General features: G+C 37.1%; 1 protein-coding gene across 1 annotated transcript; it reads left to right on the forward strand.

Moving 5' to 3' along the window:
• Positions 1–11,466: 11,466 nt before the first annotated feature.
• On the forward strand, positions 11,467–16,811 carry LOC127944974 (terminal nucleotidyltransferase 5A). Its single transcript, XM_052541424.1, has 4 exons — positions 11,467–11,613; positions 11,722–11,979; positions 12,137–12,564; positions 13,947–16,811. The coding sequence occupies exons 3-4, from the start codon at positions 12,178–12,180 to the stop codon at positions 14,727–14,729; spliced, it is 1,170 nt and encodes a 389-aa protein (XP_052397384.1). The 5' UTR covers positions 11,467–11,613; positions 11,722–11,979; positions 12,137–12,177; the 3' UTR covers positions 14,730–16,811.
• Positions 16,812–17,490: the final 679 nt, after the last annotated feature.

Below are 17,490 nucleotides of genomic sequence, written 5' to 3' on the forward strand. Positions count from 1 at the left end.
CATGCTGAAAGCTTTCTGCTCCTCCGCTTATTTGAGAGATTGTACACTTTTCTTTGACAGCAATGTCTAGGAATACATGCACCTGAGTCAGCTGAGGAAAATCAAGCAAAGCCAGAAGTTTGTAAGGGCCAGGACACTTAGGAATAAATGTATCGGTCAGGTTCACAGTGTACTGAGTCTCTGGACTCTTAAAAATAAAGGTTCTTTATTGGCATTGATGGTTCCATGAAGAACCTTTAACATCCATGGTGTGTATGTGAGACAGAGAAACTGAGAAAAAGATCCAAGTTACATGAATAACTGCCTCAAAACAGTATATGCTTAATGACTAAATTAAAAATCATTTTCATACCTCAGCAAAAATAAAGGGTGTGTCATATTTGAGGAAGACCTGCCCGCTGCGGATCACAGCAGCAGAGGCAAGGCCACAACGGAAGATGCCCAGACTGGTTTCCTGAGGAGTGGAATCAACCTCCTCCCAACCTCCAAAACCAGATCAGGTCGAGTCATCAAGGCCGCATTCCACACATGGTAGTTCCTACATGGAAGAGAAGAAGAAGATTAGAAGTATGATCTTTGTGAACAGATTCAAAATAGAGGAGACAGAGAAACTATTTTTGAACATTAGATAGCTTCCACCTGCCTGCAAATATTTCGGTAAGTTTTAACTAATTCAAATTAGTGTAAGCAGGAAGATGTCTTAAATCTGCTTAAACTATCTAATCCAGTGAAAAGCAGGATTTCCGGAGTCTTTAAGGGAAGTCGTGGCCTAATGGTTAGAGGGTTGGACTCCCAATCAAAGGGTTGTGAGTTCTAGTCTCGGGCCAGACGGAATTGTGGGTGGGAGTAGTGCACGAACAGCTCTCTCTCCACCTTCAATACCATGACTTAGGTGCCCTTGAGCAAGGCATCGAACCCCCAACTGCTCCCCGGGCGCCGCAGCATAAATGGCTGCCCACTGCTCCGGGTGTGTGCTCACAGTGTGTGTGTTTGTGTTCACTGCTCTGTGCGTGTGCATTTCGGATGGGTTAAATGCAGAGCACAAATTCTGAGTATGGGTCACCATACTTGGCTGAATGTCACTTCACTTTCACTTTCACTTTATAATAATGCATACAAGAAAATGTTGCAATGGAGATTCTTCACTTTATGCTTTTTCAGGAACACTGCAAAGTTTAGATCAAAACTGCAAAAAAATAAAATATTCAATGTATGTTCAGTGCATATACATTTCTCACCAACAGGTGGTGCTCATCAAAGCACTAATAAACTGTTTAGTAATAAACAGTAATAATTTATTAATAACAGGTGTGCAAAAAATATTCATTTTTAAATATTCATAATAAGCAGTTTTAGAAACTGTTCTATTTTTGTACTTGTCCCATGACACTATGCTGATGTTACTGTACACAATGAAAGAGGTTTATACAAAACCTTATCAGATTGAATCATCAGTTCAGGTTCAGGTTATCAATCAGATCATAGTTCTCATCAAAATAAATGTCTACTGTCATAGACACATCAGTGTCATTGTTTGTTCCTGGACGAGCAGGAATGCCAAAGCACCTCAACACTACGAGAAAGAGAGGAATATAAGTGGATTACATCTCTTTCTCAAAACTTTTTCTCCTTGTCCATTCTGCAGGAACTCTTATGTGTGTTGGTGACCCCAGCAAAGGCCAAGCTCTGTCCATACTTGACTGGCGTTCAAGCAGTTGGAAAGGAGTGCACACACAGTTTGATTCGGTTTTGTACTCGTTCGACAATCTTGGCGTCCCAGCGACATTTCTTGAATTCTTCCACTAATGGAACAATCACCAGAGTGACATTGCAAATTGATGGAACATTCCCTGTGGAATAAAAACAACAAGAAATAACCAGGGTTATCATCATAAACTAAAACTATATATATATAAAAAAAACTTGTGTTACTTAATATAAAATATTCATTAACTCAAATAATAATAATAAAAAAAACATTCAGTTTATTTCAGTTAGTTACCAAGGCAGCATTTCTCATTTATTTTTGTAGTTTAAAGTAATAAAATAACTAAAAATTAAATAAAAATGTATAAAAAATAAATAAAATGACACAAACACAACAGAATTACTAAAACTTAAAAATTACAATGAAAACAGAAGATACAAAATGAATGCGAAATAGTATATAAATGATACTGAAATAGCACTGTAAACAACAGTGATGGTCTTAAAATCACATCATCGCTAGACTGATCGATAGGACCTAACCGACCAAGTTTCAGCTCCAGGTGAAGTTGGTCAGATTTTGGATTGAATGCCCTGAAAAGCTCAATCCACATCTGGAAACACTGTCCTCTACGGGCAATGAGGTGATCACTGTGGCAACAACTGGTGTGATGCACAGCCAGACCCTTTCCAGAAACTGTCAGACTCCAGATTAATGCCTGGGAAAAGTGAAAGTGAAAAGTGAAAGTGAAGTGACATTCAGCCAAGTATGGTGACCCATACTCAGAATTTGTGCTCTGCATTAAACCCATCCAAAATGCACACACACAGAGCAGTGAACACACACACACACACACACTGTGAGCACACACCCGGAGCAGTGGGCAGCCATTTATGCTGCAGCGCCCGGGGAGCAGTTGGGGGTTCGATGCCTTGCTCAAGGGCACCTAAGTCATGGTATTGAAGGTGGAGAGAGAACTGTTCATGCACTCCCCCCACCCACAATTCCGTCCGGCCCGAGACTCCAACTCACAACCCTTCGATTGGGAGTCCAACCCTCTTACCATTAGGCCACGACTTCCCCAAACGGCCAGTGTTGCAGAAGTCGTTGTTCGGGCCATACTTGAACTGAGACATACGGTGAGAGGCAAAATATAAAGAATGAGATTGATATTAGTTGTCATTTAAGTGATCTAAGATATTTTGTTGCCTTTTATCCATCAAGAAAGAACAAACAATCTGCAATAAATATATGAATTGCATATAGTGGTGTTTCTCTTTTAAAAAAAAACATTTTGATCATTTTTAGTTGATTGATTTAGTTCATGCTCTGGCGTGATTCTGAATCTGAAGATATTTTTGTCCCTGTTTGGTAAAAGTTAAACTCAAATTACTAAAGCAGAGCAAGTCTGGCTGGAACCACGGCTTCTTGCGCTGTGACACTACTCTACACTTTAATCTTAATATATTCACTTTTTGTTCTCTTCCCCGTGAAAGGATTTGAGATAAATCACACAGGTTAATTTGAAAAACAAACTGTGATGGTGCACATTTATGGCTTAGTGTAAGTGTTCTGATTATAATTGACAGAAGAATGATTAAACTCACAGGCAGAGCTTGTAATTGAGCAATTCCAGCATAAAGGAACACATAAGCCAGTTTATGGAATATGCTAGCTGTACAATAGCAGTTTAGACACACCCAAACATTCTTTGTTATTGCTGTTTTCTATATTTTAGAATCATAGTGAAGTCACTAAAATACAATGAGGTTTATGTAAATGAATGAAAACAGCTTTTTTTCAAACTCGCCACCCTCTGTCTATTCAATTACTCTTGGGCTTCATACTGAATGATATTATATGTTTGAAAAACTGGAATTGCAGTTCTTTGCGGAATTATATTCTATGCGTGGGTTGTGATCCAGTGCGGATGAATCTGTTTCTAATGATCGATTAACTCATATCACATCAAACCCTGCAATTTATTTAATTTAAAACTACGAAACTTACTATAATAAGTTTAATAACAAATGATAGGTAAAAATTGATAGCCTGAATGCACTGTACTGTAAGTCGCTTTGGATAAAAGCGTCTGCTAAATGCATAAATTAATTTTTTTATTTAATTAAAATTTATTACAAAGAAATGGCAAATAACATTAAAATTGTATTTCCTTGTAGAACATACTCTAATAATAATAATACAAATAATAATAATAATACAAATAATAATAATAATAATAATAATAAAATCTTTTTGCAAAGTATTAAATACATTTGTAATTGTTTCGTATTCAGTGCAGTGTAAAATGCTCAGCATCCAAAACTACATATCAATCTTCAATGTTGGCAAAATCATTTCTGTGTTGGTCTGGTAATAGCAAGTGTCTCAGACACACGTATACCAAGAAAACTCCTTCTTTACACACCCAAAGATCTTTAGAAACGCAGAAACACTGCAGGTGTGTAAACTATTTAATTCTGAGGTTCATAACTGTCACATAACCTCCATCATCAAAACCATCCCAAAAATGGCAAAAAGCATAAAAGGAAGGAATCAGAACGTGAAATTAAGTGTAATTTACATCTTAATCATCAAACAATAATCAGAGTAGGAACATTTTTTTTAATGCTAATGTAAATATAAATGTTAGGTTTGGCAATAATGATATACCATCAGTCAAATTATTTGTCCAGTGTCTATTAACTGACACACAATTTGCCTAATTTCTGATCAGGGGTTGGACACATGCATTTGAGTAAATTAACCATTAATGGTGGGAAGCGCTTTATATGAATGATAAATCTAACCTTGCAATATGTTTGATCTGGCCTCAATTAAAAGCTATTATGCACAATCATCCTGCGTGTTATAACACCTCTATATTAGCCTCTGCAGGAACGGCTGGTTTTCCCAGTGAATTATCAGATCAGATCCCTTTGCTTGCCATACAACTTGACCTTAGTTTGTGTCTCCTCATTTGGGTAGTTCTTGTGCTTTGAAGTTTAGGGAGGACACGTATTATATAATGTTACGTTACAGTTTCAGAATAAATGACTTTCTCAGTAAATTATTTATTCTGGATACTAATGGCACTAATTAGGTCAGTAAAGTGTTGCATTTATGGTACTGATCAGATAGGGGCACACAAAAATTCTCCATTATTCTCACAATATGATATATACTGTATATAATGGCAAGGTAAGCCCCTTATACTTGAGAGCAGCCACGTACAAGGTGTTTCTTGGAGCTTATAATCTACTAAAGAATGATCATGTGACTTTCACTTTTACACCAGGTGACCTGTAAATGTGACAAAACTGTTTCCAATGCAGTTTTGCTTAATATTCCTTTCTCAAATTGCCTTAAAAACCACCTCATGGGAGCATAGACACTTTTTTGTGTTTTGGGAGTGTTTACGAAATTGGCATGTTTCACCTCGGCCTATTTTCGATTTGTGCAGATTGAAAGGTAATGGAAACGCAACTTATGTTGTGATGAGAAATAAAAGGAAGAATTGTCAGGTCGTCATATAAAAAAAAAGGAGTCAGCTTGTACGCATCTTTACCTGCTCACTGATTTAGCAAAGCTGCACATGTTTTTTCCCATGGTTCAGTCATCTTAAATTGTGTCATCATAAAGTGTCTAACAAGAGAACATTGTGGAAAGTGGTTTATATATTTATGGTTACGGTTTATATATCTGTTCATACATACATGTTTAAATTAACTAAGCAAGTTCGTTCAGAATTAGCAAAATTGCATTTCTCAGTAAACAAGTAGACTACTGTATGATTATATGCAATATCAGTATAGTGGCCATAAGGGGGCTCTAATGAGCATCTTAACCTTCAGTCCTTGATTGAGCTCGAGGCTGTGAGTGAAACCGCAAACTGCTGTCTCACTGTTTCACCACCCAGAAAGACATAACAGTCAAGCGACTGGTTCACTAAAACAAATTCAAGTGAGTTTTAGAAATATGCAAATTACAATTAAATGACCACAGTGTTCATTTCTTAATAAAAAATGTCTTTCCAAACTAGTAGTAAAATATATGTAAACATATACAGGTTTCTACAGTACATTGCACATATCTGCGTGAATGGTATGTGAAGGTTTTGTGACAAATATATAAATGAAAAGGCCATAAACATACTATAAAGTTAAGAACACACATCTGGAATGAGTTATTATTGTGTTTTGTGTGAGAGAGAAAGCATGAGTGTGTGTATATGTGTGAGTGTGAAACCACACATCACCAGGAAACAGAATCCGGAGTGAACATGCGATTTCAGCAGAACTGTGAAAGCCATTTCATTTCCTCTCCATGTTGTTGTAAGCAACCTCTCCTCTGCTGGATTCAGTCCATATTCCACAACATGAAAACAAGAGTATCAAAACAACACCATTTCATTTAAATGATCAATGATAATTCATAATTCAATAGTAATTAATTAATGTAAGGATCACTGGCGTTTCAGTTTAAGTCATAACTTAAAAACTGTTGCAACGGAAAAACACAATGCTAATTGCAACTAACCATGTAATCACAGATAGGTAGGCAAATAGGCTTAGCCACAAAACACAGTAATTCATTTGTCATTTGGTAGAAACTAATCAAACTGAGACAATGACCGATTGTGTGACGTGCCTTCATCCAATGAACAAAACTACATTTAATATAAATTGATATAAATTAATATGGAAGTCATATCAATCAATTTGCAAATTTCATGTATATATATTATCACAATGACTTTCATTTAATTTAAGCTAAATTTATTTTCAAATAAAAATATTTATATTTTGCATAAAGAATCAAGCATATTTTAAGGACTTTGAATTGCATTTTGAATTGCTTTTCATGACAATTAATGTTTTTTATTATTTATGTTAATATATATAAATGTTTTATTTTAAACAAAATATAAATAATAACAGAAAAAAATAAACAAAACCTTTTCAAAATATCTTATATTTGTCCAATGTTTGTTTCCAGTACCCTAAAAATGTGCATGTTAAGTAATTTATACAAATTTTAAGAAGTTTAATTTCTATCAGAAATCATATCTAACATGACTTAATTAGAAAATGACACCAACAAAGACATTTGTAAGGTACAGTAATAACTGCACGTTTTCAAGCTTACATGTATGTTGTACATACTTCATAAAATGTGATTCAATTACAAAATGCTTGTTCATATATGTTTATCTTGCTTAGTTGCTTAAGACTTATTTTGAGGCAGTTCCTTGGAAGAAAATCTGATGTATTATTGCGGCCAGCCTCTCTAAGAGGAAGACACACTTCCCCAAACAGGACGAAGGTCAAATTGGTTAAAGCAGCCTCAGGTTGAATGCCTGTCCACCAAAAAACATCAACAGTCAGGCAGGTCTCTTTGTAAATCATACTGTACAGTATGTATCAGGTTTAAAACTCTTCAAACACTTTTTTTTTTTACTCCCACTTCACACAGAGGCATGAAAACACAACATGTACACTTCAAGTTCTGACTAACCACAAACCAGTCATGCACCCAATGAGGTTAGTATCATGAACAAACAAAACAAGCTAGCGAAATCTCTGAAAGTTGCCCAACTGATGGCAACAGACATCTGAACAAATGAAAAATAATGCAGTTATTTGTAAAGTTGTAGCATTAATAAATAATAAATATTATACATATTTATTATGAATTGTTGCAAATTTTTATGGCCTATGTTGGTGGTGCTTGAGAAGGTAAACATATTATTTTCTCATGATTTCTCTTTTAGATTGATTGATAATTTATTTATTTATGTTTTGCCTGGCCACTGGCAACAATACAGAATAACAAAGCAACACACATACACAAACACACACACACACACACAGAGAGAGAGAGAGAGAGAGAGAGAGAGACTTATAAAGTCAATTACATAAAATGTTATTTGTCTAATTTGAATTTGTAAAGTAAGACTGATTACCCCTTGGTTAACTGCTAGTTGGTTAAACTAGACACAGTCTTAACTTAGTGGCTTTGTTTATGTAACTGGTCCCAGTTCAGTAAACTTTCACGGATGTTAACAGAAGTAGGCTATTATTAAATTTCAGTGTCTTGAATATGATTGAATTAAAAGTTCAAATGTGTTGTAATAGTTAACCAAAACATGGTTGTTACTTGTTTTTGTTTTTTTCATTTACTATTTTTTATTTTATACAGCCAATTTAACTTATTGTAAACCCTGTCTGTGCACAAATAAAATAAAGATATTGCAAAATAATATTTAAGAATATATTTTCATTTCATTTTAATGAATGTTGCAACTGCCCCTCTGGACTATTGCAAACATCCCCTGTTGTGGGGTCAGTTGCAACATTTGACAACTATCATGTGTACATGTTAAAGTAGTGCAGGTAAGTAGCTGTCAGATGTGGATGTTTTCATATTTTTATTTTTATATTTTACTTTGTAATACAAACAATATCTGAGAAACTAAAAGAAATGCAAAAAAAGTAGTGCAACCTTCCCCACTCTAATATTAATCAGCAATGGCAATAATTTGTTTATTTGGCAAAATGAGTTTGTTAAACGGTGTGAATCGATTCAAGAGTACAGTGACTAAACAGTGCTGGATGAAATAGATATTTACCAAGAGAGTTAACGTCGAGAAATTGTAGATACTGCTGAGTCGCGTATAAGCAGACAATATATATATATATCGTATTTTCTGGACTGTAAGTGGCACTTTTTTTCATAGTTTGGCTGGTCTTGCGACTTATAGTCAGGTGCGACTTATTTATCAAAATTAATTTGACATGAACTGAGAGAAATGAACCAAGAGAAAACATTACCGTCTACAGCCGCGAGAGGGCGCTCTATACTGCTCAGTGCTCCTGTAGTCGACACTGAAAACATAAAGCGCCCTCTCGTGGCTGGAGACGGTAATGTTTTCTATTGGTTCATGGTTCTAAATAAATGCGACTTATAGTCCAGTGTGACTGATATATGTTTTTTACCTCATCATGATGTATCTTTGGACTGATGCGACTTATACTCAGGTGCGACTTATAGTCCAAAAAATACGGCAAAAAAATAAAAATAAATAAATAAATATATATATATATATATATATATATATATATATATATATATATATATATATATATATATATATATATATATATATATATTATTAAAAATAATCAAATAAAAATGTAAACCCAAAGGACTTCCAAATAGGTCTGTCTTCAGTCATAGTTGCCTAACTGGCTGGAGTTGCTTAATGCTGGACAGTATTTACTGTGAGTTTTTAAAAACCGTGGTAATCAAATTCGGTTTTAATTCTAATTGAAATATTAAACAGCAATAAAATGTAATACTAACTGTTGGGAATGTTATAGTATTTCATCTGTTTATAACCTCTATTTACACGTAGCCAGTCATTCAGACTGATGGCAGAAGGATATGTTAAAGAGCGTGACACACACTTTCCCTGTATATTTCAACCAATCCAATGATGACTTTGAAACTCCTGAAGTGTTTCAAATTTTGTGTGTCGAATGGATCAGACATTCAGCCTAAGGTCCAGGCTACAGTAACAGTTAATGAACATTTTTGATTAAGGCAATGTACGTTACATAATATATATACTACAGTGAAATAGCTTAATTGAGATTTTGGGGTCATTCATGTTCTGTTGTAGTAATTTATCCCAGTACCCACATTGGCAGTCTTTACACTTCAGCATGCTTACTCACATGACGTTTTTCCTCTGTTTGGCCCAAGTGTAAGTGGGTGTGAAGACCACAAGTTTGTGAATAACTTCTGATTAACCAATGGCACAGACCTACAACATAGTACTGTAAAAATGCAAGTTATGTTATGTTTATACTGACATGCATTTTTAGTGAAGAAGACACTGTTTTATTGTTTCCTTTGTAGAATGAAAAGTCAATTAAAAAACCTTGGTAGTACATAGTGATTTTTAGTATGAGGATGCACAAGGCTATAGACTGTATTCACCCAATCAATGACATTGACACAGCAAATATGCAAATAAGGACATACTGTATGCTTCATGGTTGTGAATTATACTGTATATAATGATACTGTGAGTTTTGTAAAAGCTAACGTGGCTAGTGGTGTGGGTTAGAAAGAGAGAGTGAGAGAAAGTGTGTAACTATCTCGCCGTTATAGCTGTGGTGGTGGATTGGCTAAAGCTTCAACTGATCTCATTGAAGAAGTCAAACATCAGTCTTTGTTTTACCTTGACACTGTCTAGCTACCTAAGTAGAAAGATTTTGTGAGGAAGACACTTATATATAGTAGGCCCTCACATTTCTAATTTTGTAACATATATTTTAGTGTGAGCTAAAGAGAAAGCATATGGGCAATTAAAAGAAAAACAGTGTGATAAAGTTTATGACTCTTGGTTTGTGTGTGGAGAGAGAGAGACAGGAAACTCCTGACCACTTCAACTGACCCTGAGGAATGTCAGATTCCTACAGATCCAGTCAACATCACATGCCAGCAGCTAATGGGCCAGATCACATTTCCCCCAGGAAATTAAAAGAAAATGATATTGTTTGCATTAAAGAAAACAAAGCACATTTTAAGAACTATTAAGATTTTTTAAATTGCATTTCATGACAATAAATGTTTTTATCATTATTTCTATCATTTTATGTAAATGGTTTAACGAAGAAAAAAAATGTAAATGTCAAAATTCTATAAAAAAAATCTAATTAATAAAATGTATTCATAGTTACAGTAAATTTATGCTGTCCAGATTCAAAATAAATACAAATTTTTCTTTCTTTTCCTCTCTTAAACACACAAACTCACACATTCAGAAGTCGTTCAAGAGTCATGGTGTAGGGGGTAATCTAGAATAATCCTGCTTTATTGGCTGTTACCACTGTGACGCAGGTCCGCTCCCCCTGATAGATTCTGGGTGACATCTAACCTGACCTGACATTACGGCCAGTCCTTTATACTCACGCACTTACCAACTAGTCTTCCTTACACAGACACACATACACACACACACACACACACACACACACACACACACACACACACACACACACACACACACACAGTTACACACATCCGTCTCACTCCCTCACAAACACACGTTTGCATAGCCATCTAAACAGGGAGTTGATTTTCCCTTAGTCTAGTAATTCAATTACTATAGACTAACCCTAACACACAATCCAAGCCCTAAAATAAATCTGCAGCACTTTTGGAAGCGAATAAAGACACTGGAGTCTTTATGAAGCATTTTTCTTTTAAGGATGTCCACTTAGGACATATATGGAGTAGCTAGGTGCATTTTTCAGCAAAATATCCCCTGAAATAAAGCATGGTTTTATTTATGTCACATGGCTTGCTTAATGTGCTTCAGAGACTGAAACATTTTTACTCACATTTATAAAAGTACAATTCAACTTCTTTCTCTAGAGGGCAGCATTGACATTCACTGTTGTCTATAAAGGCAGAAAGGTCGATTTTTAAGTAATTATGTACCTACACTCTAATTTCCTTTAGAAATTCTGTCATTTTTGACTCATATAGCAAGTAGAATTTTAAACATTGTGTTGTCCTGTATCAATAAAGTTGTTTCGTTGTGCCATAGAAACAGAATAAATAACATAAGACAAAAATTCTAAGCTATACTTTGCTCATTATAAATGTTGCTGTACTGTTTTAACAGGTCGGTATATGGGTATAACTGTGAATAATATCACTGTAGTAGGTGAGGACTGTCTGGATTGGTGCGCGCAGCTATCAGTCAAAGTCTCCGTCACTCCTGCATTAGTTTACGGGTTAATCTCTACGCGTCCTCACTGTGTGCAACCGAGATGACATGAGTAACCAGCAGTTTACACAGAGCCACAGCAGACAATGTGATCCTGCAAGTAGGTCTTCCATTTAATTATTAATGATTATGCACATCAGTATTCTTTAGTCCGCACTTGAACATGATCTGCATATTACTGGTTGACCTATATATTTATTATTTACAGATAAAAACAAAAACAACATGTAAAAACTCGAAGCTTCCAACTTTCGCTTTGGTTGAGGAGAGGGACGGGGTCTTCTGCTATTTGACATACGTATTCTTGGAAACACGAAACCCTTTATTGTCGGACACTAAAACTCTTTGCAATCATGCAGCAATCATTTTGATCATCACGGTCCCCCAGAGAACCACGCTCGCCACGAACTCCAGCTCTCTGAGCAAAGGCGCAAACTGGACATCTGGAGAGCTTTTACGCACAGAGGTGAGGCGCAGCGGCGAAACGCAATGCATAGACGTGCATATAAACTCTTGCCCGACTAAAAATACTTTTTCTAAAATTATTTAATGAAATTGTGATATTTTCTTCTTTCATCCGCTACTTGTTTCGTGTGATTTGGCCCAAAACGACTCGATTGTAGGACTATATAGGCTATAACAGACCGATCTGTAACCACTCGCCATGGAAGCGAATCTAAGTAACTTGAGCGTGCTGAACTGGGAGCAGGTGAAGCGTCTCGATGTCATCCTCACCGAATCCATCCCCATTCACGGCAAATGGAACTTCCCCACTTTGGAGATGAAGCCTCGGGATATCGTCAAAGTCGTGCGGAGGCGCATGGAGGAGCGCAAGATTCACGTCCGGGAGGTCCGGCTGAACGGTTCCGCGGCCAGTCACGTTCTGCACGAGGACAGCGGTTTGGGCTACAAAGACCTTGACCTCATATTTTGCGCGGACCTGAAAGGAGAAGTGGAGTTTCAGACCGTCAAGGATATCGTTCTCGACTCGCTCCTGGATTTCCTGCCTGAAGGAGTGAATAAAGAGAAAATCACCCCAGTTACATTAAAGGTGACCATATTATTTGAAAATTATGTTGATTTGTTTAATTGTGTTGCGCCCTACTTAGTTTAAACCATCATAAACTGGTCTCTTTTGTATTATTATTATACTTTTTTTTTTTTTTTTTTAAGGGGTTTTGGCTATTTTTCAGCCTGGAGACCAGCTATAAATTTCAGCAAACCAGCTTAGTCTGGTTTAAGATGTTTTTAAGCAAGTTAGCTAAAAATCCTAGCTAGGAATTGAAAAGCTGTGGGTTCAAACCTCGCAAGAGTTGTTTCGTCACCCTCCGGCAAATCACTTAACCTCAGGTTACTCCATCAGGACTGTCCTTATACTGTCAGTTTGGATAAGAGAGATTCAGCTAAATAACCACTTTGTTACTGATATAATGTATATGTTTAATGTGTTTAATAAAGGGGAAGTGCACGACCTGCTATGATTAAACACTGACTGGATCTAGACATGTCCTAGAGAGCGTATATTACATTTAAGCTGTAATAAGATAAGGCCACAGTAAAAATTCTGGTTTCTACTACAAATAGGATTTGTCTAAACCAATTTACTATGGATCCGCTTTCTCCTCTCTCTATTTAATGTATGCAAAGGCAGACAGCCTTTACGTGTATGCAAATTAGGCAAATATAATTAAAAGCAATAGCATTGTGAAGGAATGCCTTCATATGCAAACACACTTTACAATGACAAAATTAGCAACTGTAGTCTTCTGCTTTTGAGAGTATGCCTATTGCAGATATATTCATTTTTTTTCTTGCACACATTTAAATAATACCAAGGGCAATGACTTAAATAATTATTTATTTCTCTGCTTAAACATTTCATACTGCACCCACATACCCTTTTGTGCATCTTTTAACATATTTATATTTTAAAAGGGTCGTATTTTGCTCTTTTACAAAGATTTTGTTTTGGGGGTGTATTAGAACAGGATCTCATTTTACATTTTACATTATTACAACACCTCTCTCCCCAGTCTGGCACAAAAGGCTCAAATGGTTCCCTTTATCCAATGAAGGCCCACCTTCTGAAATACGAAATGTGCTGTGATTGGTTAGCTGGTCCAGTGTGTGTTGTGTTTGACACCACTTGGCGCCTGATCTGGAAATGTCATGCCCATTATTATAGCCAACTGCCAGCTTCAGTGTAAATATTTAGTCAAAATCAAATCAATTCCAGCACGATTTAAACTCGGATGATTGTAAACACTCTAAGTCCATCTTTCTTGTCCATCTTCATAGTGATGTCACTCCCTTCTCTGACTTATAGTGCAGCTCAACCAGTATTTGTGATATTACAAATCCCAGAAAATATGCATTGTAGTCCAAACGAGTCGTTCATTGTAGTTTTTGAAAACCTTTTTTCTCTTTCCTCAGGAGGCTTATGTGCAAAAGATGGTGAAAGTGTGTAATGATTCAGACCGCTGGAGTCTAATCTCCCTCTCCAACAACAGCGGGAAGAATGTCGAACTAAAGTTTGTGGATTCCCTGCGGCGTCAGTTTGAGTTCAGCGTTGACTCTTTTCAGATCCGTCTGGACTCCCTCCTCCTCTTCTATGGGTGCTCTGAAAACCCTATGGCTGAGACATTCCACCCCTCCATCGTGGGAGAGAGCGTTTACGGAGACTTCAATGTAGCCTTGGACCACCTGCAGCGGAAACTGATCTGCACGCGAAATCCAGAAGAGATCCGGGGGGGCGGCTTGTTGAAGTACTGCCACCTGCTGGTGCGGGGTTTCCGTGCGGCCTCGGAAGTCGAGATGAAGCTTCTCGAACGCTACATGTGTTCCCGGTTCTTCATCGACTTCTCAGATGTGGCGGAACAGAGGCGCAAGTTAGAGTCCTATCTGCAGAATCACTTTGTGGGATTAGAGGATAGGAAGTATGAGTACCTGACCACGTTATACAGTGTCGTCAATGAAAGTACAGTATGCTTGATGGGACATGAAAGGCGACAGACTCTGAGCCTCATCACCATGTTGGCGGTACGTGTTCTAGCAGAACAGAATGTAATTCCCAATGTGGCTAATGTCACTTGCTATTACCAGCCTGCACCATACATTGCAGATGGCAACTTTAGCAATTACTACATTGCTCAGGTGCAGCCAGTCTATGCCTGCCAGCCCACCCACACATTCTCGCCATGGTTGCCCTGCAACTGATCAACTTTTAACTCAAATTTTGTCCAACATGTTTAATCAGAGCACTCGCCCAATGAGACTAGTTGACAAGTTTTTTGTGTGCTCTACAACATGAGGAAAACCAATACTTTCCCAGTTGGCTGTTGCCTGCTTGCTGCCAGAAGAAGCTACGAGCACGCCGGATGAGAGAAAGGGGGTGTAGGGGAGGTGAGGTACCTTGGATTTGTTCCAGTCAGGCAGCACGGTCTACCTAGGCTTTCCTACAGACCTACAGAAGCACAACACTGTTTTTGAACATATGTGTGTGTAACAGACATACTTGAAGAATCAAAGGTATACCACATAATGTGTTGAAAGGGCAGACAGATTAGCAAGATACATTTTTGATGCTCATTACTCATGCTACCAGACTGAAATGAATGGACACATTTCTTGAGCCAAGGATATTCTCATAGATACCAGATACCCAAAACAGTGCCTTATACTGAAAAATTAAAGTCACTCCGTGAATGACCCTGAAGTATGTTAGTCAAGACATCTTTATGGAGACACATATGAGTGAAGGTAATGTACAATAGCAAATGGATGATGAATTTTGAAGGCCATTTGATCATGGATTTCCAACAGATAGTTGTAAGACTTATTTTTTTATAATTTATTAATTTGGGGGGTCCGTATGAAAGGGTTGCTGTATGAAGAGCCATTTTTCCATCTAAAGCAACTGGCAAGATTTGTATATCTGTGTGCAAGATTGAACATGAGAGTTTTCCACAGTTTCTTGTCTCATCTAAATTTACCTCAATGTACTGTTGGCTCAGTGCGGGTTTAGCTCAGATTAAACTGTCCAGGGCAATGCCATTATATCTAATGCAGAGAAGTAAAACAGGTCACTTTTGAACAGGAATACAATTAGTAAAAATAGGTTATGTCCAAATTGTTGTTGTAATATCCAGGTTACCTGGCGTCTTTCTGAAGACCTAATTATCACACAGCCACCAAATCCAGAGATTAAATCTTTGACACATCTAACCTGCATAACCTGGGGGATTAAGACCAACAGAGAAACAGCAGTGAGAAGCAGAAGCTCATTTAAGACATATACCAAAGATATTCTTGATATTCTTCATTACAATATTTGTCGTAAAAGCATCTACATGCTGTTGGAAATTAATGCAACACAATCCCCCACTTGAATTATTCCATGAAGTCTGAAAGTGAGTGCTCTGACATATGTTAAGGCCCCCAATGCTCCCAAATCCACACTTTGGCGACGCAATGCTGCATAGCCTGTCCAGTAGTAGACTTAGGGTGGAGACTGGGCAAAAGGGGGACATTAGGGGCACTTGGGCACATTCTTGTTTAGAATCTAAAGAAATGGGACCCCCTTCGTTCACATGCATTTGATGGCTGTATCTTAAGGCCATGTCCCAAATGCTCCTCTAAGGCTTTGTGGTCCTCAGCAAAGTCTACAATTCAGTGATTTAATGCTGCATAGATTTTCCAGTAGCAGTCCAAAGGTGTAAAATGGGTAAAAGGAGGGCATTGGGGCACTCAGGAGCACCTTTCAGAATAAAAAAATAAATGGCCATATGTCAAGGCCTTGTTCTAGATGCTCCCCTAAGCCCTTGCGGTCCTCATATGAGCCTACACTCTGGTGATACAATGTTGCATAGTCTGTCCAGTAGATTTGCATTAACTGATCATACAGAGATGGACACTTTCCTCCCATATTCTCACTCACACATAATCTCCTATTTTTCTACTGAACCTTCTATTTTTGTACATGTTTGAGCTGAGGTCTAGGTTAGGACCTTAGTCTAATGCTGTGAAAAGTTACTGTTGTGTTTTATGAGTCGAAAGAACCGGCCAAGCAGTAGTGCAGCAAATTCTCAACAACTGTTGATGTAAAATTTCATTTTGAGTCATTGCATTTGGGTGGCCAAACAAGTGAGTATGTCTCAGTCTATGTGTGTTTTATCTTCTAAATTAAACTTGTATGTGAATTCAGATGTGGAATTCTGAGCTCACTGCTGTCAATATTGCGATGCATCATGTATTTGCAAATATGAATGACTCATTAAAAGGTGATTTCTTTTTTAAATACATTGCCTCAATGATGTTTGTTACCAACAAAATGTCACACACAAGTCTCTATTTAACCCTTGTATCATGTTGTTGTTCTATAGATTATCTCTTCCTGTTGTGTGGTTTAAAAAAAAAAAAAAAAAATATGATATTCACACCCTGCTGATAAGCCAGCATTTGTTGTGTTTTGGATGGTTTTACTGGTTAAAAGCATGCTAAACCAACACGAGCACTTTCTAGCACAAACAAGCCTTGACTAGCCTAAAAGCGCAGTGCCGTTGTAAGATAATGTTTTCACCAGGAAACTGTGTTAAAAACCTACATTTTTTTCGAATGTAACTAATTAACACTTTGTTACCATGCCATCTGTTGTTGCAATGCAACAGAAACTGATCTGTTAGTCTCTAATGCTTAAAGTAGCAGTTGGTCAGTCTGTTTATAGTACATCATGTAGGCTAAACAATGCATCAATCTACCTGTTTAACGATTTCTTAAACTTTGTACTTTGGCAACGGTACATCTCTCACCCTCCAAGCTATCTGCTATGGTTTCATCTTCGCTTCCTTCCTCTAAACTGTTAGCATCTTTTGATGCTAACAGTGCTATTGATACTTTCTGCTCCACTCTTACATTTTGTTAAGACACTTCTTGCACCACACCTTCTACCCCTTGGTTATCTGATGTTCTCCACCAACAT

The sequence above is a fragment of the Carassius gibelio genome, chromosome A23 (genome assembly GCF_023724105.1).
Source record: "Carassius gibelio isolate Cgi1373 ecotype wild population from Czech Republic chromosome A23, carGib1.2-hapl.c, whole genome shotgun sequence".
NCBI lineage: Eukaryota > Metazoa > Chordata > Actinopteri > Cypriniformes > Cyprinidae > Carassius > Carassius gibelio.